Genomic DNA, 23,037 nt, shown 5'->3' on the forward strand with positions numbered 1-23,037 from the left:
TCCTTCTCCAGGGCATCTTCCTGACCTAGGGATCAAAACTGCATCTCCTGCATTGGCAGGCAGATTCTTTACCACTGCACCACCTGGGAAGCTTAGAGGGCACTATGCACCACCTGGGAAGCTTAGAGGGCACTATGCTGAGCGAAATTAAGCCAGATAGAGAAAGACAAAAACTGCATGATCTCACTTATCTGTGGAATCTAAAAACAAAAACAAGGGAATTCCCTGGCATTTCAGTGGTTAGGATTCAGTGCTGTCACTGCGGAGGGTCTGGGTTCAATACCTGTTGGATGAACTAAGATCCCACTAGCCCCATAGTTGAGTTCAGTCACTCAGTCGTGTCTGACTCTTTGCGACCCCATGGACTGCAGCACGCCAGGCCTCCCTGTCCATCACCAACTCCCAGAGTTTACTCAAATTCATGTCCATCGAGTCGGTGATGCCATCCAACCATCTCATACTCCATCATCCCCTTCTCCTCCTGACTTCAATCTTTCCCAGCATAAGGGTCATTTCCAATAAGTCAGTTCTTCACAACAGGTGGCCAAAGTATTGGAGTTTCAGCTTCAGCATCAGTCTTTCCAATGAATATTCAGGACTGATTTCCTCTAGGATGGACTGGTTGGGTCTCCTTGCTGTCCAAGAGACTCTCAAGAGTCTTCTCCAACACCACAGCTCAAAAGCATCAGTTCTTTGGTGCTCAGCTTTCTTTATTGTCCAACTCTCACATCCATACATGACTACTGGAAAAACCACAGCTTTGACTAGACAGACCTTTGTCGGCAAAGTAATGTCTCTGCTTTTTAATGTGCCGTCTAGGTTGGTCATAACTTTCCTTCCAAGGAGACAATGTCTTTTAATTTCATGGCTACAGTCACCATCTGCAGTGATTTTGGAGCCCCCAAAAATAAAGTCTGTCACTGTTTCCATTGTTTCCCCTTCTATTTGCCATGAAGTGATGGGACCAGATGCCATGATCTTTGTTTTCTGAATGCTGAGTTTTAAGCCAACTTTATCATTCTCCTCTTTCACTTTCATCAAGAGGCTCTTTAGTTCTTCTGCACTTTCTGCCGTAAGGGTGGTGTCATCTACATATCTGAGGTGACAGATATTTCTCTTGGCAATCTTGATTCCAGCTTGTGCTTCAGCCAGTGCAGCATTTCTCATGATGTACTCTGCATATAAGTTAAATAAGCAGGATGACAATATACAGCCTTGATGTACTCCTTTCCTGATTTGGAACCAGTCTGTTGCTCCATGTCCAGTTCTAGCTGTTGCTTCTTGACCTGCATACAGATTTCTCAGGGGGAAGGTCAAGTGGTCTGGAATTCCCATCTCTTGAAGAATTTTCCACAGTTTGTTGTGATTCACACAGTCAAAGGCTTTGGCATAGTCAATAAAGCAGAAATAGATGTTTTTATGGAACTCGCTTGCTTTTTCGACAATCCAGCAGATGTTGGCAATTTGATCTCTGGTTCCTCTGCCTTTTCTAAAACCAGATTGCACATCTGGAAGTTCACGGTTCGTGTATTGCTGAAGCCTGGCTTGAAGAATTTTGAGCATTACTTTGCTAGCGCGTGAGATGAGTGCAACTGTTTGGTAGTTTGAACATTCTAGAATCCGCCTGCAATGCAGGAGACCCTAGTTCAATTCCTGGGTTGGGATAGGCTACCCACTCCAGTATCCTTGGGCTTCCTCTGTGGCTCAGCTGGTAAAGAATCCACCAGCAAAGTGGGAGACCTAGGTTCGATCCCTGGGTTAGGAAGATCCCCCGGAGAAAGGAAAGGCTACCCACTCCAGTATTCTGGCCTGGAGAATTCCATGGACCAAGTCCATGGGGTCGCAAAGAGTAAGACACAACTGAGCGACTTTCACTTTCACTTTGAACATTCTTTGGCATTGCCTTTCTTTGGGATTGGAATGAAACTGACCTTTTCCAGTCCTGTGGCCACTGCTGAGTTTTCCAAATTTGCTGGCATATTGAGTGCAGCACTTTCACAGCATCATCTTTTAGGATTTGAAATAGCTCAACTGGAATTCCATCACCTCCACTAGCTTTGTTTGTAGTGATGCTTCCTAAGGCCAACTTGATTTTGCATTCCAGGATGAACTAAGATCCCACAAACCCATAGTAGAGCCCCCAAAACAAACAAACAAAAAAAAACCTACTGCAGTATAAACAATGAGCATGCTTTAGTTCTTTAGTGCATTCTTTAGTTCTGTACATTCTTTTTTTTTAATTGTTTAAAAAATACAGAATTTACAGAATTCTGTACAGAATTATCTGTACTAGCTTTAGTACAGACGTGTATTTTCAATTCTATTGAGTGTGTGTGTGTATATATATATATATATATAGGAATGGAATTGCTGGCAACATTATGTTTAACTTTTGGAGGAGCTGCTAGGCTTTTCCAAAGTGGCTGCACCATTTTACATCCCACCAGCAGTGAATGAAGGTTCCAATTTCTCCATGTCCCAGCCAACACCTGCTACTGGCCCTATTCTGATTAAAGCCACTCTAGCAGGCAAAAAGTGATATCTTTATGGTTTTGATTCAATTTTTGGTTTGATTTCCTTAGTGATTAAAGATGCTGAGCAACCTTTCATATGCTTATTGAAAACTGTAACTTTTTTTCTTTTCAGATGCTTTGCCCATTTTTAAAAATTGGTTTTTTGATCTGATTCATATTGATATTTGACAGAAAACAACAAAATTCTGTAAAGCAATTATCCTTTAATTAAAAAAAAAAAAAAAAAGAATTCCTTAGGAGTACCCTGGCAGTCCAGTGGTTAGGACCCCGCACGTTCACTGCCATGGGGCCTCACTCCCTGGTCCCACAAACCAAGTCTTGTGGCACGCAAAAAAAAAAAAAAAAAATCCCTATATATTCTTTATATTAGACCTTGTCAGAGAAACGATTAGCAAATATTTTCTCCTATTCTGTGCAAAATCCACAAAAGCAAATGTCAATCATATATAAATGTTCATTCCAAAATACCTCCAGAAAGTATTAAGTTATGATAGAAGATATATAAAAAATTTTAACTTACAAGCTCTAGGTCAGGTAATGTGAAACCAATGGTTCGCAAAGGTTAGCGTTTGCCAGAAACCTACGGATTTGTTAAAATCAGATTGCCACTCCCCGCCTTCACCAGTTTCTTATTCACTGGTGGGAGTCATCACCCTCATTCCTTGGAGTGTGGAGTTCTAACAAGTTTCTAATCAGAAAAAAAAAAAAAAAGTTTCTAATCAGGTGTTGCTGATGCTGATGTGGTCCACGGAGCACACGTTGAGGACCACTGTGCTCAAGGAGAACCTCCTGATTACAAGCCCCACTTAAGTCAATTTAGTTTACACGTCTGTCAGCAAAACAAGCCGCTTTACAACTGGAGATCCTTTCATCTGAGCTAACCAGACCAAAAAAGTTCATCTATGAGAAACTCGGGCTAAACCGACACGGTGGGAACAAATGCAGAGAGTGCGAGTGGGGAAAGGTGAGGCGCCCAGGTGAGGCGGTCGAGCTCCACCAAGGCCCGGTGCAAAGGCAGCTCCCGGGACGGCGCCTCCTGGACTCAGCGCGGGAAGTCCCCCCGGGGCCCCCGTCCCGACCGGGTCCCCCGGGGTCGGCACCAGACAGCCAGCCGCCCAGAGGTGGGGGCCGACTCCGGCCTGGGGGCGCCCACCTCTGTGAGGGGAGCCCGAGCTCGCGCCTCTCTCACCCGCCGAGCCTTCCCGGGAATTTCAGAACTTCCGGTCACGAACTCGCGGTGAGGGGTTTAGGGCCGCGCGGGGTGGGGGAAGGGCAGAGCCCCCTCCCGTGTCCCACCTCCACGGCCCCCTCAGAGGGCGCCTGGTACCCGCGCCGCCCCTGGGCCCTCCCCTACCTCGCCGCGAGTGGAGGAGGGCGACCGCAAGCGCGGCGGGGCTGGTGCGGCCTTGGCGGGACTCTTCAGAGAGCGGCGCGTCCGCGGCGTTGCCACGCGCGAAACCAAGGAAGCCGCTCCCACAGTGCTCCGCGAGAGGGCGGGACCGAGCCTTTAGAGCAAGAGAGACAGGCCTGGAGGGCGGGGGCGAGGGCCTGAGGGGCGGGGCCTGAGGCGGGGCCTGGATGGCGGGGCGGGGCCGGTCCCGTGGAAGTGGGCAGGAGGAGGGGCCGCACAGAGGCGGTCCTAGCGAGGCGGCGGGGATGGCGGAATCCGGCACAGGGAACCGGAAGGCAAGGAAGCCACAGTCTTCTAGATCCTGATGAACTCAGCCGGAGGCCGGGTCACCGGCGGGTGGTGCTAGTTGCTGTGGAAAGCTCCGGTGGCTGCGGCACTAGCCCGTGGGTCCTGGAAGCGCGTCAGGGCCGCGCTGGCTGTCTGGACTCACCCCCAGCCCCACCCTGCGGTTCTCCTTGCAGAACCAGCTGGAGCCCGGGAGGCTCTTGGGGGCCTCCCGCACCTCGTGGTCCTGTCTTGTGTGTTCCTGCCCTGGACACCCCGGGGGTGGCCTGAGTCAGCCCAAGGCCATAATGCCCATCACCTCAGTGTGATGCTCAGCAAGAGAATGAGGAGTGGACTTAATAACTGGTTCACATCATTAAAGTTTCTCCTACATTTTAAAATAAATCGGCAAGGAGGCGTCTAAAGACACCAGTAATTAGTGACTTTTAAACTTTAAGTTTTAAAGTTTGAATTGTGCTGGAGAAGACTCTTGAGAGTCCATTGGACTGCAAGGAGATGAAACCAGTCAATCCTAAAGGAAATCAACCCTGAATAATCACTGGAAGGACTGATGCTGAAGCTGAAGCTCCAATACTTTGGCCACCTAATGAAAAAAGCCGACTCATTGGAAAAGATCTTGATGCTGGGAAAGATTGAGGGCAAAAGGAGAAGCGGGCAGTGGAGAATGAGATGGTTGGATGGCATCACCGTCTCAATACATGAGTTTGAGCCAACTCCAGGAGATTGTGGAGGACAGAGGAGCCTGGTGTGCTGCAGTCAGTGGGGTCACAAAGAGTCAGACACAACTGACCGACTGAGCAACAACAGACTTCAAGTACATGTGGGGAGACAGTTCTCCATGAGTGTCTTGTTTCTGTTCTGGACCATTGTGATGGTTACTGTAATTTTCAGCTAGACTATGGTACCCAGTTTTTTGTCAAACACCAGTCAAGTTGTTGCTGTGAAGGTGTTTTTTAGGTGTCCTGGCAGTTAGGTCAGTAGACTTTGAATAAAGCAGATTATCCTCCATAACGTGGGTGTGGGTGCCATTGCCTTCTCCGTGTGCCACAGCTAAAGGACCCTAAACGGAGGAAACCTCAGTCTTGTGATGAACTATAGGCCAGCACGGGGCTCAGCGTTTGCCCTGGAGGCAGACATTATCTCTACTGTGCCAGAGAGCCCAACCTGCCTTTTGCACTGGAGGGAGGAAATGATCTGTCTTCCAGTGCATGCGTGTGTGTGTGTGCTCAGTCATGTCCGACTCTTCCCGACCTCATGGGCTCCTCTGTCCATAGGATTGTCCAGGCAAGAATACTGGGATGGGTTGCTATTTACCTCTCCAGGGGATTGTCCCAACCCAGAGAACAAACCTGCATCTCCCTGCATTGTAGGCGGGTCCTTTTTCACTCTGCCACCTGGGAAGCCCTTCCTGTACAAAATTCTTTCAAAATACAGTCTCCATAGAGACTGAGTGGAAGAGAAATGACTTTAAGGAATCCACTCTGAGGTTATGGGAGCAGCTGGAGGCCCAGGGCAGAACTGATGTTGTGGCTGAGTCTGAAGGCAGCTGGAAGCAGGACTCCCACATTCCCTGGAGATGTCAGTCTTTCCTCTTAGGTCTTTCAACTGATTGGACGAGGCCCACCCACCTCGAAGAGTTGGACACGACTGAATGACTTCACTTTCACTTTTCACTTTAATGCATTGGAGAAGGAAATGGCAACCCACTCCAGTGTTCTTGCCTGGAGAATCCCAGGGACAGTGGAGCCTGATGGGCTGCCGTCTATGGGGTTGCACAGAGTCGGACACGACTGAAGCAACTTAGCAGCAGCAGCAGCTGTGACACAAACTCACTGCCTGTGCAGCAGCACTGGGCTACCCCCTTGGGACTCAGGAGGCAAGTGGGCTGAGGGGGCATGAAGTCGAGGCTCTCGCTGGCAGTGAACAGTAAGCTCCTGTCCCTGAGCTGGTGCTTTCTGCCGCAGTCACACACCAGCTAAGCTCATCAGCTGGGAGGCGCTCTTGAGAGTATCTGTGCCTGGCTCAAGCCGCTGCTCACGGCGTGTTTGGTGAATTAATTGCTGAACACTGCAGAGCCCCCAAGTCGCTGTGTTTCCATTTTCATTATGTCTTTAGATCTCCCGACTGTAAATTTCCAGCTCCCTCAATTGTCTTTGTTTTGTTTTAAATCAGAAACAGATTCAAGTTCGTTTCAACTTGGTCACCCTTTAAGCACAATACTGTTACTTGCCAGAGTGTGCAGGATCATCTCTTTCGTTTCAAATGTTGTCATGAAGCTACTACTTATTAAGCACATGCCTACATCGCCAGACAACATGCTAAGGTCACATAACTTGTGTTACTAAAATATAAGCTCCAGAGAGAACAGATTCTCGTGTCTGTCCCCTCCCACCCAGAGGCCAGGTAGCCGCGTCATGCTGCCCAGTTTCCTTAACCCCTGACTCTCCCCACTGCCTCTTCACTCCCATCTTCTCTCGCTGTCACTCCGTCTGTTCTCCACATGATCATCCTGCAGTGAAAATCTGATCACATCGCTCTCTGCTCAGAACCTTCTGGAGCCCTCTGTCCCTCCTGGCCTTGACCTGTGAACAAAGTCTAAGGCCCTTCAGGGGTCAGGACTCAGGATTCTTTGTTGCGGCCAAGAAAAATCAATTGTTGCTAACTGAAGCAGAAAAGGAATTTTTTGGAAAGGTATCAGGTGACTCGGAATTGTCGGAGAAGCTAAGGAGCAAGGTTTGGACAAACAACAGCAGATCAGGCAGTAAGACCCAGCCAAAACCATCCCCCAGAAGTGAGTGGCCAAAGCCGTGACTTGCCCTCACTGTCTGCTCAGGACCTGTGTGGGATTTTCAAGTGTCAAGCTAGGAAAATCCCAGGAAAAGCAGAACAAATTGGCCACCCCACTTAGTCTGCTGCTGTGGGTTCCTGCTGGCTCCGTACCATGAGACCTGCCTTCTTGCAGGTGGATGCGTGGTCACACAGCTGTGCTCTGGGCTCTGGCATGTCCTGCTTTCCCACTGGGCCCTGGTTTCGTTCCAGCCCCTGTGGACCATTTCTAATCATCCTGTCCTTTATTTGCCTCCCTCCTGGGTCAAAGCCCCAGATGAGAACACAAGTTGGCTGTGTTTAAGTCAAATGCTAGGAATTCCTCGGTGGTCCAGTGGTTAAGACTCTGCGCTTCCAATGCAGGAGGCACAGGTTTGATCCCTGGTTAGGGAACTAAGATCCCACAGGCCGCACTGTGTGGCCAAAATATAAATAAGTAAAAATGAGGACACCAGTCAGATTGGATTAAGTCCTGCACTCAGGGCCTCCTTTTAGGCCCTCCTTAATCCCTCCTTAAAGGCCCTGTCTCCAAATACTGTCCCATTCTGGGATCCTGGGGGTGGAGCTTCCACATTTGAATTTGGGGGACAGGATTTGGTCCATAACACCTGGTGTATGTGAGGCCCTGTGGATCTACCAGTATCAGAGCTCATAACAGGTCTTTTTTTTTTTTTAAGATTTATATATTTATTTATTTTTTGGCTGTTCTGGGTCTTCATTGCTGCATGGGATTTCTCTAGCTGAAGCAAGAGGAAGCTACTCTCTAGTTGTGGGGTGCTGGCTTCTCATCGTGGTGGCTTCTCTTGTTGCAGAGCACGGGCTCTAGGTGTGCAGGCTTTAGCAGCTGTGGCACACGGGCGTAGCTGCTTTGCAGCATGTGGGATCCTCCCTGCCCAGGGATCAAACCTGTGACCCTTGCATTGTAAGGTGGATTCCTAACCACTGGACCACCAGGGAAGTCCCTCATAACAGTTTTATAGTTACTGTTTATTCATAAAAGTTTATTTAAGTACACCACTGGGTGTACTTAAATAAAGTACAGGTGTTATCACCACTGGGTTCCCACTCCAGCTTGGCAACACTTAGTTTATCTAATAAGTAATTTATTAGGCACTGTGAAGACCTTTCACCTCTTCTGCCCAGAAAAATACCATGAAATGCAGTGATTGCCTGTTAAATATTTAAAATTATCGTGGCAATTTATTTAACCATAAAAGCTAGAAGCCAATTAGCCTGAAAATGTAAATCGAAATTTTTTTCTCTCATCTTTTAAATAAATAACTGAGACCAAGTCTTTCCTGAGGTTAACAACACGACCAATAAAGCTTATCATCCTTTTTAATACTTATTAAGGGGATAGTCACCACTCAATGTCATGAAAATACAGTCACTGAAGTTCCATGTACTCTTTTAAATCTTTTACTGTTTGTAAGACATATTACTAACCTATATTCCACAGGGTGTTTGACCACAGGTTCTCTTTGGGTTGAAATGTGTAAGAGAAGGATTGAGTAGGCCTAATTTTGCATATTCTGCATTGAATGTCCTATGCTGCCTCCCTCCAGAGCCACATCAGTGAGAGTCATATTTCTTAACATGGAAAGCACTGCTTCTCTAACTGGCACCAGCCAAGGCCGGAGAAGTCAACCTCAGGGCCTTTGGGGAGGATTGTTAGACCCTAAATTCTGGGTGGACGGTTTGTGCTAGGCTCAAAAGATTTCTTACATGGAAGTTACAAATTAACTTGAACCTGCCAATAATTTCAATCTGTTCTAAAATAAATGGACATCGGACTGTGAATTACCCTCTGTCCATTCACACCACAGAAACCAGGCTCATTAACTGGTTGATATCAAGAGGTAATATACAAGGCAGTGTGAGACACTTCAGGTTGTACCTATAACCATCACCTGCCCACAGATGCTTCTTGAATCTGTGTCTCCTAGGTTATAGTCTTCCAGCTTGGCTTAAACAAAACTCTTTTCTATTCCTATTATAAATTGTTTATTGATTATTTTCATCAAAGGGGGGTGGGGTGGAGAAGGAAATGGCAACCTTTTACTGTGCTATTGAATGGTTTGCCTTGGAAATGAACCGAGATCATTCTGTTGTGTTTGATATTGCATCCAAGTACTGCATTTCGGACTCTTTTGTTGACCATGATGGCTACTCCCATTCTTCTAAGGGATTCCTACCCACAGTAGTAGATATAATGGTCATCTGAGTTAAATTCACCCATTCCAGACCATTTTAGTTCGCTGATTCCTAGGATGTCGACGTTCACTCTTGCCATCTCCTGTTTGACCACTTCCAATTTGCCTTGATTCATGGACCTAACATTCCAGGTTCCTATGCAATATTGCTCTTTACAGCATCAGACCTTGCTTCCATCACCAGTCACATCCACAACTGGGTGTTGTTTTTGCTTTGGCTCCATCCCTTCATTCTTTCTGGAGTTATTTGTCCACTGATCTCCAGTAGCATATTGGGCACCTACCGACCTGGGGAGTTCCTCTTTCAGTGTCCTATCTTTTTGCCTTTTCAAACTGTTCTCAAGGTTCTCAAGGTGAGAATACTGAAGTGGTATAATAATAAGTGGTATAAAAAGAAAATTAGAAGTTAAAAAAATACTCAGATAAAAATATTTACTTGTAAAGGATTGCAGACAGCTTCGATAAAATATTCAGAGGTGCACATTCTTTAATCTAACGCACAAAGCTTATTTATCTGAGTTCAAACACATTTAATAATTCACACCCAGTTATACTGAGTATAATAACTGCCAATAACCATGACATTACATAGTTACCTATGTAACTATGGGGCTTCTCAGGTGGTGCTAGTGGTAAAGAACCTGCCAGAATGCAGGAGACATAAGAAATGTGGGTTCAATCCCTGGGTCGGCAAGATCTCCTGATGGAGAACATGGCAACCCATTCCAGCATTCTTGCCTGGGGAATCCCATGGACAGAGGAGCCTGGTGGGCTACAGTCTGTAGGGTCACAAAGAGTTGGACACAACTGAAGCCACTTACACACACACTCACACATCTAACTATATATATGTGTGTGTATATATATGTATATGTGTGTGTATATAATAACTACATAACTATTGTTAAGGAAAAGTTCCTTAGTATTAATAAATATTTAAATTCAAAAATAAGATTTTTCTTCACATGAATCTCTCACTTTTAAATCAGTAGAGTGCCCTAGATTTAAGGTAACAAATCTGTGTTCAGAATGAAAGGAGATTGTTGATTAACACAGGGGAATGGGGCAGAGAGAAAAAAGAGGAAGTTAAAAAAATACTCAGATAAAAATATTTACTTGCAAAGGATTGCAGACAGCTTCGATAAAATATTCGGAGATGCACATTCTTTCATCTAATGCACAAAGCTTGTTTATCTGAGTTCAAACACATTTAATAATTCACATCCAGTTATACTGAGTATAATAAATGTTCAGACAACATTTATGGATGGAAACTAGTTACAGGCAAACTGAGGTGCCTCTGATCACTGCCCCCGTGGTCCAGGCTGAGCTTGGAGCAAAGTGGGCCAGGGTAAGGGTCTCTTCAGAAAGCCCTTGCTGGAGCTGCATACACCATGCACCCAAGATGCTCAGGCTTCACCAAGGCCCCGCTCCGAAAGGGCAGCTTGTGCAGCATGTGTGCAAAGTAAATTCCCTTTGCCTTGACTTTCCCTTTCTGCTTGCATAACAGCTTGCTTATAAAAAGCCTTATTCCCTAGTAGAACATGTCGATTTTTTCTACTTGCATGACTCCGTAATTAAGTCAGTTTCATAATAACAGATGGGAATTTAGCTTTCTAGCTCCAAAGTAGGATCAGTGAAGGCTGGAACGTGGCCTGGAGAAAAACCTATAACTTTTTATCCAATCCAAAATAAACACTCATTCTCTTATCCAAAATCACACACACACACACACACACACACACACACACACAAACACAAGTATGCTCAAATAACGAAAACTCCTTTAGAATATTGTACAAGGGTATTTTTAATGACCTGAAATAGTGAAATTAAGTGCTTTCTATTGTCAGCATAAATATTTTCATTGCTCTGTGTCAGTTGTGTTCAGGGTTTAATAGTAACGTTTGTTCATTCTTTCATTCATTCATTCAAATGTAGGAGAGTCTTGAGAAATAAGGCATTCCTGTAAGATGGAGCAGGATGGGTCAGCAGCATTAAATCAAATATAAAGTTTAGTTCCTTAGTCTCACTGGCTGCATTCAGCAGGTGTGTACTGGAGACACATGTGCAGAACTTTTCCATCATCACAGGAGGACCTGCCCATAGACTCTGTACCTGTACAGGATGCAGAGATCATTAAACTCACCTCACGCACCACCAGGATCAACTGGAATAAACTACAGATGTTTGTAAGCCCAGAACATGGCCTAAAGAATCATCAGTGACCTGGTCAGTAAATTCTGCTAAATACCCATAACAATACAGTACAGAATGTTGAGAAATGAATTACTGTCGCATTGATGCGTGCTCTTCAAAATTCTCCGTGTGAAGAACAAATATCACTTTACAGAAACATCGTTAGTCATCACATTCATTTGGTTCATGTTTTGGGTGAGTTTGTTTAATTCCAGGGGGAAGTGGGAGCGATTGGGGGAAGATGGTTTTGTGTATGTGTGTGTGTGTGTGTGTGTGTGTGTGTGTTTTAAGCCATGCAACTTGTGGGATCTTAATTCCCTGACCAGAGATTGAACCAGGACAGGGCAGTGGGAGCTCTGAGTCCAAACCACTGGACGACCAGGTAATTCCCAGGCTTTTGTCTCTTTGAGGTGGCTTGTACATAGAATTGTTGAACTGAGCCAAAACGCAATAGGAATCTCTCTTTTTTATTGCAAATGTGTCTCTATCCAGTAATGCCTTTGGAATGGAGATAAAGGACTTTCTCTAAAACCCCAGTAAAGTCAAGGGTCACTCAGGGTGAGGGTCCTAATTGATTGAGCCCCTTATCTTCAGTTTTCTGAGCCTCCTGCCACCCCCAGAATCCTGAGCCCAGACAAAGATAAAATCCTTGAATGACATCTTCTCTGGGTAAACTCAGAAATCATTTGGAAACAAGTCATAGTGATTATAATGGTTATGAAATCCTACCTTTCTGACAAGGAGTTACAATCTCTCCGGACAGAGCTACTATCAAGCACATGAATTTCCCTAGACAATATTTTACTCCTCACAGCCTCTGTCACATATGATTATACAGGCTGGGCACTGCACAAGGAGGGAACACATCACATATTGGGTATCACAGATTTGGTGCTTATCAGTTCAGTCAGTTCAGTTCAGTCGTTCAGTCGTGTATGACTCTTTGCGACCACATGAACCACAGCACACCAGGCCTCCCTGTCCATCACCAACTCCCAGAGTCCACCCAAACCCATGTCCATTGAGACGGTGATGCCCCAACCATCTCATCATCTGTCATCCCCTTCTCCTCCTGACTTCAATCTTTCCCAGCATCAGGGTCTTTTCCAATGAGTCACCTCTTCACATCAGGTGGCCAAAGTATTGGAGCTTCAGCTTCAACATCAGTCCTTCCAATGAACACCCAGGACTGATCTCCTTTAGGATGGACTGGTTGGATCTCCTTGCAGTCCAAGGGACTCTCAACAGTCTTCTCCAACACCACAGTTCAAAAGCATCAATTCTTTGGTGCTCAGCTTTCTTTATAGTCCAACTCTCACATCCATATATGACCACTAGAAAACCATAGCCTTGACTAGACCTTTGTTCACAAAGTAATGTCTCTGCTTTTTAATACGCTGTCTAGGAGAAGGAAATGGCAACCCTCTCCAGTGTTATTGCCTGGAGAATCCCAGGGATGGGGAAGCCTGGTGGGCTGCTGTCTATGGGGTCGCACAGAGTCAGACACAACTGAAGGGAATTAGCAGTAGCAGCAACAGCAGGTTGGTCATAACTTTCCTTCCAAGGAGCAAGCATCTTTTAATTTCATGGCTGCAATCACCATCTGCAGTGATTTTGGAGCCCCCAAAAATAAAGTCAGCGACTGTTTCCACTGTTTCCCCATCTATTTGCCATTAAGTGATGGGACCGGATGCCATGATCTTAGTTTTCTGAATGTTGAGCTTTAAGCCAACTCTTTCACTCTCCTCTTTTACTTTCACCAAGAGGCTCTTTAGTTCTTCACTTTCTGCCATAGGGTGGTGTCATCTGCATATCTGAGGTTATTGCTATTTCTCCTGGCAATCTTGATTCCAGCTTGTGCTTCATCCAGCCCAGCATTTCTCATGATGTACTCTGTATATAAGTTAAATAAGCAGGAAATATAATAATAATAAAAATGATTCCCCAGAAGATGGCAATAAACTATCTTGTTCTAAAAAATCAATGTAGCATGACAATTTTAAGCAGATGGGAATATAGTATCCTGAGGAGGAAGTGTCTTTTTCTCACTTACACAAAGGTGTGAAATAGCTCATTACTTGCTCTCAGTTCAGTTCAGCCACTCAGTCGTGTCCGACTCTTTGCAACCCCGGGAATCGCAGCATGCCAGGCCTCCCTGTCCATCACCAACTCCCGGAGTTCACTCAGACTCATGTCCATCGAGTCAGTGATGCCATCCAGCCATCTCATCTTCTGTCGTCCCCTTCTCCTCCTGCCCCCAATCCCTTCCAGCATCAGAGTCTTTTCCAATGAGTCACCTCTTCTCATGAGGTGGCCAAAGTACTGGAGTTTCAGCTTTAGCATCATTCCTTCCAAAGAAATCCTGGGGCTGATCTCCTTTAGGATGGACTGGTTGGATCTCCTTGCAGTCCAAGGGACTCTCAAGAGTCTTCTCCAACACCACAGTTCAAAAGCATCAATTCTTCGGCGCTCAGCCTTCTTCACAGTCCAACTCTCACATCCATACATGACCACAGGAAAAACAATAGCCTTGACTAGACGGACCTTTGTTGGCAAAGTAATGTCTCTGCTTTTGAACATGCTATCTAGGTTGGACATAACTTTCCTTCCAAGGATTAAGCGTCTTTTAATTTCATGGCTGCAATCACCATCTGCAGTGATTTTGGAGCCCCCAGAAATAAAGTCTGACACTATTTCCACTGTTTTCCCATCTATTTCCCATGAAGTGATGGGACCAGATGCCATGATCTTTGTTTTCTGAATGTTGAGCTTTGAGCCAACTTTTTCACTCTCCACTTTCACTTTCATCAAGAGGCTTTTGAGTTCCTCTTCACTTTCTGCCATAAGGGTGGTGTCATCTGCATATCTGAGTTATTGATATTTCTCCCAGCAATCTTGATTCCAGCTTGTGCTTCTTCCAGTCCAGCGTTTCTCATGATGTACTCTGCATATAAGTTAAATAAGCAGGGTGACAATATACAGCCTTGACGTACTCCTTTTCCTATTTGGAACCAGTCTTTTGTTCCATGTCCAGTTCTAACTGTTGCTTCCTGACCTGCATACAGATTTCTCAAGAGGCAGATCAGGTGGTCTGGTATTCCCATCTCTTTCAGAATTTCCCACAGTTTATTGTGATCCACACAGTCAAAGGCTTTGGCATAGTCAATAAAGCAGAAATAGATGTTTTTCTGGAACTCTCTTGCTTTTTCCATGATCCAGCAGATGTTGGCAATTTGATCTCTGGTTCCTCTGCCTTTTCTAAAACCAACTTGAACATCAGGAAGTTCACGGTTCACGTATTGCTGAAGCCTGGCTTGGAGAATTTTGAGCATTACTTTACTAGTGTGTGAGATGAGTGCAATTGTGCAGTAGTTTGAGCATTCTTTGGCATTGCCTTTCTTTGGGATCGGAATGAAATCTAACCTTTTCCAGTCCTGTGGCCACTGCTGAGTTTTCCAAATTTGCTGACATATTGAGTGCAGCACTTTCACAGCATCATCTTTCAGGATGTGAAATAGCTCAAGGTCCTGTATAAAGTCAGCCCTCTATTATTGGTGAAAATGAACTAATGCAGCTTAATAGGTGGAGAAAAGGAAAAAGAATTATCTAGGGTATATTTTGAAATTCTAGCTTCTAAAATGTCGACTCCTTGTTAAGATAACAGTTTCAATATATTACACGTGCTATATAGTATGGATAATATAGCATAGTTTAAGCTTTCCTAGGCCTCATGGGACCATGGGTATAAATGTGATTTATGGAAATAGGAATCTTTAATTTTGAGGTACTTTTTTTTGCAAGGATCTTGCAATTCCTTTGGATGTTCCTGGAGACTGTTCCTGAGGTTATAAATTCAGAGTTGAAATTCAAATTTCAAATCTTTTGAGAAACACTATTCAATCTTAGGATAAATATAAAACTCAGGGCACCTTAACTGGAAAGAAAAGTTCTGATCCAAGATTCTCAGTATCTCCCTCAGCCTCTGGGAGTCCTGGGCGCTCTGTTGGGGTGAGGGTAGAATGACTTCCCAGCTCTGCAAGGAGGCTCCAAGGGCCATGGGGAAAGTACACAGCAGACCTGCCATGGAGAACTGTGTGGACACACGTCAGCCGACACTGCCCGTGTTTTAAAAGGCATTACATCAATGAATACAGTAACCACCTTCAGAGTGAGCTCTTATCGTGCCCATTCTGGGGCACTGGGGAAGAAACTAAGTTTTGGACTTCCCTGGTGGTCCAGTGGTCTGAACATAGGACTCCATGTTCTCACTGCCGAGGGCACAGGTTCAATCCCTGGTCAGGGAAGCAATATCCCACAAGCCACACAGTGTGGCAAAAAAGAAAACGAAATTAAGTTTTGAGGAATGAATGAACTGGTCCAGATCACACAGTATGGAATGGAGAATCTGAGACGGAAGCCCTTGCAGGCCAACTCTGGAGCCCCAACAGCTGACTGTGAGCCTTTCTGATGCTGACCTGTAACTGTGGTCTTCATAGCAAGATGTTACGTTGGGAATTACAGTCAGTACTCTAAGACATCAGATTTTTAAAGGTGAATTGCTAACTAACCCTAATCCTCACCACAGATCACTTTTTCCAGAGTAAGCTGTCAGGAGAGTTTAGATCTTTGGTTCCCTAACTAACCTTGGGGTAAAGGATGGGAGCTGGACTCAAAGGAGGCGGAGGAGGGATGGTGGGGGTGGGGGTGAGAAGCCATTTGTGCTCTTCTACCTGCCACGAGGACTGTGGGTGGACAGAGGGAAAAGTGGACAGAAAGAGACCACTCAGAGAACTGAGAGTTGGGAGATAGAGGAAGAGTATTTGACTCCTTTTGAACTGTGGTATTGGAGAAGACTCTTGAGAGTCCCTTGGACTGCAAGGAGATCCAACCAGTCCATCCTAAAGGAGATCAGTCCTGGGTGTTCATTGGAAGGACTGATGTTGAAGCTGAAACTCCAATACTTTGGCCACCTGATGTGAAGAGGTGACTCATTGGAAAAGACCCTGATGCTGAGAAAGATTGAAGTCAGGAGGAGAAGGGGATGACAGAGGGTGAGATGGTTGGATGGCATCACCGACATGATGGACATGAGTTTGAGTAAACTCTGGGAGTTGGTGATGGACAGGGAGGCCTGGCATGCTGCAGTCCATGGGTCACAAAGAGTTGGACACGATTGAGTGACTGAACTGAACTGAACTGATTTGACTCTTTCTGGGGAATCTAAGGAGCTAGGAAAAAGTCACGGATTGAATAGAAGCCAGGAGATGGCTGTTACGTTGGAGTCCAATGTGGCCCAAGTTGGGGAGATAGGGTGCTCCGTGGCTGCGGAGCAGGAGGACCCCCTAGGAGCAGTGGGGCTCCCCCCATCCCCCAGGCCCATCTGCCCTCCCTGTATTACTGAAGGCAAGTGAGGCCAAACAATTCCACATGGCTGGAGCTTGTAGCAGACAAGGTTCATTATGGGGCAAAGCAAGGAGAAGGTGGTGGTGACGGGGGCTAACTACGGAGCCTGCATGCCACAACCAGAGAGTGTGTGCCTTGCAACAAAGATCCCGCATGACACAACTAAGACCTGACACAGCCAAATAAATAAATACATATTAAAAAGAAAAAAGAGTATGTGCTTAGTAAGGAGAAAAAGAGATATGGTTCTTAACCTTAAGTCTACAATTTAATTGAAGACTAAACATTAAGCTGACCTGAACACAGTGGCTCTTATGATAGAAACTTGAGTGAATGAATGACTCAGTGGACCAAAAGGTGCTTGCAGTAAGTTCAGATGCTTTAGGAAAAGGGCAGTCACCCATCACCCGGTCGAGTAGTCACAGCTTCAGAGAGGAAGTGGGGCTTGGGCTATTTAAAAGAAGACAAATTTTCAGGTAATTTGTGGTGAAGGCAGCATAGGAGCTGGGACTTCATTATAAATCCAAAGAGCTATGTGAGGGGTTCCCTGGTGGCTCAGCTGGTAAAGAATCTGCCTGCGATGCAGGAGACATGGGTTGGATCCCTGGGTGGGGAAGATCCCTTGGAGAAGGAAATGGAAACCCACTCTAGTCTTCTGTATTCTCCATTCCAGTATGGAGAATCCCATGGACAGAGGAGCCTGGTGGGCTACAGTCCATAGGGTCACAAAGAGGCGGACAGGACTGAGCAACTAAGCCCCCACGCATAGTTATTTCAACATTTAAAGCCTTATCTTGAGGACATCTTTGCTGTTTCACTTTTTTCTTAAGTGAGTTGAATGCCTTTTCAAATGCTGACCCATACCTTGTGAAATTGCTCTGGCTCTGACATTCCTCTTTCCGTTTGGGCTGGGGAAGACAGAGGAAGGGCCCTGCCGGTCAGGGTCACGCGTTTCCGCTGGAGCGCTGCCTTGACCTGGATGGCTGGCGTTGCCCCCTCTGGTGCTGCGCGGACAGCGTGGTCACAGGCACGTGCGGCCAGTTCCTCCGCTCTGTTTCCGAAAAGAGCCCGGGGCGGCGCGGGGACACTTCCTCCTCCTGGAAGATAGACCAGCTCGGCCTCTGGGAGGGGGGTCCAGGCCTTCCAGTGTGGCAGACACCCTCTCCCGCCCCCCAGCCCTCCTGTCTGCCGTCCCAGGGCTCCCCGGCCTCCGCCTCCTCTGTGGAGAAAGGCGGGTCTTCCTCGAAACCAACGACAGTGTGAACCCAGCAGTGGGGCCTGAGCTCGTGCGCCCGGACGTGGTGCTAAGACTTCACACGGGAAAGGAATTCCAGGGGTAAATTTGGGGGTTCCTTTAGCGGTCGCGCCTTGTCCTGGTCTGGAGGTGTTCCCCTCCTTGTGCACGGACTTTGGGGGTTCAGTAGGGAACTGACCAAAACAAAGTGAGTCACTACAGTCCGAAGGGGTAGCTCTCCCACCGGGCTCCCATCCACGTGACGCTCCCGGCACCTCCTCCGTGCACGCTCCGGGGAGAGGGAGGAGAGTGCTCCCCACGCTCGATGGTCTCAGCCGCTGCCCCCACCCCGCCCAGTCCTGAGCTCCCCGCCCGCCCCGCCCACAGCCCCGCAGGCCCTTCGGCCCCGCAGCCCCGCCCGGAGCCCTGCGCGCCCGCGGGGCGTGGAGAGGTGGAGGCTCCGCCCGCGCCCCACCCACGGGCCAGGCCCCGGGGCCCTGTCGCGGCCGCGGGGCGGGCGGAGCCAGTGCCCGGGTGGCGCGCGCCGCAGCTGTCTCCTTGGGCACCGCGCGGCCCATGGCGTCCCCAGGGTCCTCGGCGCCCGGCGGGGTGGCGGTGGTCGGCAGGTGAGGGCTCGAACCAGCGTGCCCGGGAGGGTAGCAGGTGGGCGCGGTCGTCATCGCCCGGGGGGTTGGCGGCGCGGCTCCGATGACCCCAGCGCTCCTCCCCAGGACTGGGCCGGCCCGGGCTACGGCGCGGGGCGCAGCTCTGTTCGGGCCCCGCGGCACCCGGTTGCTGCGCGATGCGGTTGCGGGCGGAGTTGGGTGATGCGGGCCGGGCGGGGACGGTGGCAGTGGGCGCTACGAGCGGACGCAGGGCTGTCGGGCCGCGGATCCGCACAGGTGTGTTTTCTCCTTTCCCGTCCGAGGGATGGGCGCGCAGAGGAGAGGCGGGGCCGCGATCTGGGTCAGGCGGGCGCGGGCGCGGCGGGAGGGTCTCGTGTGCTCGGGCCTGAGGCTGTCGCTGGGCGACCCCGCCTGGCCGGGGAGGGGTGGGGACCCACTGCGCGATCCGGATCCAGATTCACGCCTCCTGCATGGCGAGGGCGCCCTATCCTCAGGGCATCCGGGTTCTCTGGGACTTGGGTGTCGGTTAGCCTCTCAAGTCCCATCCACGGTTTCTGGTTGGTGCTCCATCCTCTTTTAAAACTCCTGCAGTTTTCATTTTTTAAAGAAGGCGTCCACGTGCACCTTTCCGTTGGTAAGCTGGCATAGCGAACTACCCACTGGTCGGTACTTCTTGTTGGTCATCAGGCACACCTTCTGGGAGGTTCAGTGTCGGGTTGCACTGCCAAGGGGCTGGCCTGCCTGACCAGTCACAGCGCGTCCCAAGAATAAGTCTTGTCCGGGCCCCTCCTTGAAGCCCCTTCGAGGAAGGGGTCAGGGTGCTTTCTGTCAGCTTCCCTTGCAGGGAGCAGTGGTCTTACCTGTGCCCGTGTACTTTCCAGGCACGAGGGCTACTGGCTGCCTCCTGAAGGGATATAAAATATAGAAGAAAGTGCACTTTGTTTTGGGCGTGGTGACCTTGCTTGCTTTGCAGCCTTTGTCACGGTCAAGTGTGTATCAACCACAGGCTGAGACTGGCCTGCTTGCTGGCACCCAGCAGTGTTCAGTGGAGTCTAGAGTTGACTGTACAGGGGACCCTTGGACCACTGGCAGGTGGAGGGCAGCCACCTGTCCATTCCCACCAGAGAAGCTAGGGTAATTTACTGTCGGTTCCTCTGCATCAGTGGTACCCAACTGCAGATCCCAAGTTTTGTAGGATTTACCATTTTAAAAAGCCTGCTTCTAGGTGGGCCCTGGGAGTCCAGCTCCTGTTGTTCAGGGTCCACTCTGCCCTTCTCCAGCTCTGATTGTTGTGCAAAGGAGCCGTGCTCTGGGAGTCAGTTTATTTCCAATTCCCCGGGGGAGGCTGACAAGGAATTAAGTTGATTGACTGCAAGAAATTGCAGAAAGTGAAGAGGAATTAAAGATCCTCTTAATGAAAGTGAAAGGAGAGTGAAAAAGTTAGCTTAAAACTCAACATTCAAAAAACTAAAATCATGGCATCTGGTCCCATTACTTCATGGGAAATAGATGGGTTAACAGTGGAAACAGTGATGGACGTTAATTTTTTTGGTCTCCAAAATCACTGCAGATGGTGACTGCAGCCATGAAATTAAAAACGCTTTCTCCTTGGAAGAAAAGCTATGACCAACCTAGACAGCATATTAAAAAGCAGAGACATTACTTTGCCAACAAAGGTCCATCTAGCCAAGGCTATGGTTTTTCCAGTAGTCGTGCATGGATGTGAGAGTTGGACTGTGAAGAAAGCTGAGCGCCAAAGAATTGATGCTTTTGAACTGTGGTGTTGGAGAAGACTCTTGAGAGTCCCCTGGACTGCAAGGAGATCCAACCAGTCCGTCCGAAAGGAAATCAGTCCTGAATATTCATTGGAAGGACTGATGTTGAAGCTGAAACTCCAATACTTTGGCCACCTGATGCAGAGAATTGACTCATTTGAAAAGACCCTGATCCTGGGAAAGATTGAAGGCACAAGGAGAAGGGGCCGACAGAGGATGAGATGGTTGGATGGCATCACCGACTCGATGGACATGAGTTTGAGTAAGCCCTTGGAGTTGGTGATGGACGGGGAGGCCTGGCATGGTGCAGTCCCTAGGGTGGCAAAGACTCGGACATGACTGAGTGACTGAACTGACTGACTGAACCTCTCACACCTTTAACACCTCAGGAAGCAGCCATCTCCACTTCTGGGGTGGCCCTGCTTCCCTTCCCTTCTCCCTCCCCCCTCCCTCTCCCCTCCTGTCCCCTCTGTCCCCTTTCTGTCTCCTGTCTCCCCTCCTGTACCTCTTGTCTTTCTCTCTCTCAACCCTATAGGTGACTTGGAAGTGTGAATTAACTGCTAAAACCTGATAACGTTTTTGTATTTCATTCTTGGGTTTCAACAAAATACAGGGGCCCGGGTTCCACCCTTGGTCAGGGAACCGGATCCTGCACGCCTCAACTAATACCTGGTGCAGTCAAATACATAATGAAATATATAGATATATATAATAGCATCCCCTTGTGGGATTGTTTTCAGATTAATAGAGGTAAGATGTGTACAGTTTTAACATCATCATCTTGAGTGCTGGTGGTGGTAGGAAAAACTGAGGAGGCGGGGGAGATGCTGTCTCTTTTCTCTAGGTCCAGAACTCCGCCAACACTGATCAGTTGGGGGTCCCCGGTGTGTGGACGCCCTGCCCCTCCCTGCTTCCCCCCGGGTCTGAAGGGCACTGCAGTGAGGACCCAGGACCTCTTGTGTGGAAGCAACATTTTTTTTTGGAAGCAACATTTTAAGTGGATATCTGCTGTCAAAACATGGAGTTGTAAGCCATCAGGTGTTTCAGTAACAGGACGCTGTGTGCTCTGACACTGGGCTGGCGCGGAGTGGCTCCACTTTCCAGCTGACCTGCGCCTCTGCCTTCTTTCCCTGCAGCGGGCTCATCGGGCGGAGCTGGGCCATGCTGTTCGCCAGCGCGGGCTTCAGGGTCAAACTGTTCGACATCGAGCCTCGGCAGGTGACCGACGCGCTGGTCAGCCTCAGGTGAGTCCCCTGAGCATGCGGAGGCCCTGCGGCCTCAACCCGTCTGTTCGAGCCCTCGAGGCTGGGGTCCTCCTTCTCCTGTGGGGTCGTAGCCTCGGAGCCGGTGAAGCCAGGCTGAGTGAGACGTGGATCCACCCCACAGCAGGGGCTCAGACTGTGAGGACAGACTTCCGGGGGTAGAGATGTGCGAGGGGGCTGGAGGAATCCAGTGTAGACCCTCGACTTGCGGCCCGAGTGAGTGAGCTGGTGAATGGTTCTGTGCCACATGCCCAGGAGCTGCACCTCCCCTGCGGGCACAGAGGTCCTGAGGTCCTCAGGTGTGTTCTTACCTGTTGCTCTGTATGGCAGGACTGGGATTAACTGGGATAAGTGTTGTCTGAGGTGTGAGAGTGTGCCTACTTAGCAGATGCTGAGCGTTGAGCTCACAGAGGGTGGCGTTTTAGGGACCACCTCAGGAACAAAAAGAATAAGAACCAAAGGAAAAAGGCTGAGACTGGGAGACCAAAGACAGAAGGACAAACTAATTCACAGGTTGCCCCTGCTATGATGCCATCTCTGATCATCTCAGGCCTTGTCAGGTAGTTACTCTCCTGGTTGGGGGCATAGCTGTGCGCATTGATTTGAATGTGCATTTTGTGTAACAGAAGATGCTGTATATCATTGGCTCTTTGAGAAGACAAATGTATAGTGCATGATGTCAGGCTCTAGGCCTTGAGAAATTACATACCTTAGGCCAACTTTGTTGTGTAGCAGATAAGAACCCAAAACCCGGAGAAGTAAAGTTGCTTCTTACTAGAGTAGCAGGTAGCTGGTGGCTAGGTGAAACAGCTTTCAAATTGTGATGCTGGAAACTTCTGAAAGTGCCTCGGACAGCAAGGAGATCAAACCTGTCAATCCTAAAGGAAATCAGTCCTGAATATTCACTGGAAGGATTGATGCTGAAGCTGAAGCTCCAATATGTTGGCCATCTGATGTGAAGAGCCAACTCACTGGAAAGACGCTGATGCCGGGAAAGATTGAAGGCAGGAGGAGAAGGGGACAACAGAGGATGAGATGGTTGGATGGCATCACCAACACAATGGACAGGAGTTTGAGCAAACTCTGGGAGATAGTCAAGGACAGGGAAGCCTGATGTGCTGCAGTCCATGGGGTCGTGAAGAGTCAGACACAACTAACTGAGTGACTGAACAAGAACCGATGAAACATCAATTGAAAGAAACAAAAAGCAAAAAATGAAACAACCACCATAAAGCTAAACACTCCCCAATGCTTTGTTCTGTGCCATTA

At 48.0% G+C, this 23,037-nt stretch overlaps 3 protein-coding genes across 7 annotated transcripts in view; 1 reads left to right on the forward strand and 2 right to left on the reverse strand.

Moving 5' to 3' along the window:
- Positions 1-4,010, reverse strand: part of IFT88 (intraflagellar transport 88) — a 61,278-nt gene extending 57,268 nt beyond the window's left edge. For 2 of the 4 annotated variants that reach the window (XM_019971527.2, XM_019971526.2), the window contains exon 1: positions 3,889-4,007. The gene's annotated coding sequence lies outside the window, so the exon portion shown is untranslated. Of the gene's footprint in view, positions 1-3,054; positions 3,223-3,888 lie in introns of all 4 variants that reach the window. The other 2 variants (XM_070800309.1, XM_019971525.2) reach the window with 2 other exon arrangements.
- Positions 4,011-11,061: 7,051 nt separating this feature from the next.
- On the reverse strand, positions 11,062-18,683 carry LOC109567052 (uncharacterized). Its single transcript, XM_070799960.1, has 2 exons — positions 17,736-18,683; positions 11,062-11,387 (listed from the first exon to the last, which is right to left on the reverse strand). The coding sequence occupies exons 1-2, from the start codon at positions 18,681-18,683 to the stop codon at positions 11,193-11,195; spliced, it is 1,143 nt and encodes a 380-aa protein (XP_070656061.1). The 3' UTR covers positions 11,062-11,192.
- The window catches only part of CRYL1 (crystallin lambda 1), a 56,577-nt gene continuing 52,113 nt past the window's right edge, over positions 18,574-23,037 (forward strand). The window contains exons 1-2 of one of the 2 annotated variants that reach the window (XM_070800311.1): positions 18,574-18,731; positions 21,643-21,750. In XM_070800311.1, coding sequence (XP_070656412.1) covers positions 18,682-18,731; positions 21,643-21,750 — 158 coding nt within the window. In that variant the 5' untranslated portion in view covers positions 18,574-18,681. Of the gene's footprint in view, positions 18,732-20,333; positions 20,769-21,642; positions 21,751-23,037 lie in introns of those variants that run through there. The other variant, XM_070800312.1, reaches the window with a different exon arrangement.

The sequence above is a fragment of the Bos indicus genome, chromosome 12, assembly GCF_029378745.1.
Source record: "Bos indicus isolate NIAB-ARS_2022 breed Sahiwal x Tharparkar chromosome 12, NIAB-ARS_B.indTharparkar_mat_pri_1.0, whole genome shotgun sequence".
NCBI classification, from domain to species: domain Eukaryota; kingdom Metazoa; phylum Chordata; class Mammalia; order Artiodactyla; family Bovidae; genus Bos; species Bos indicus.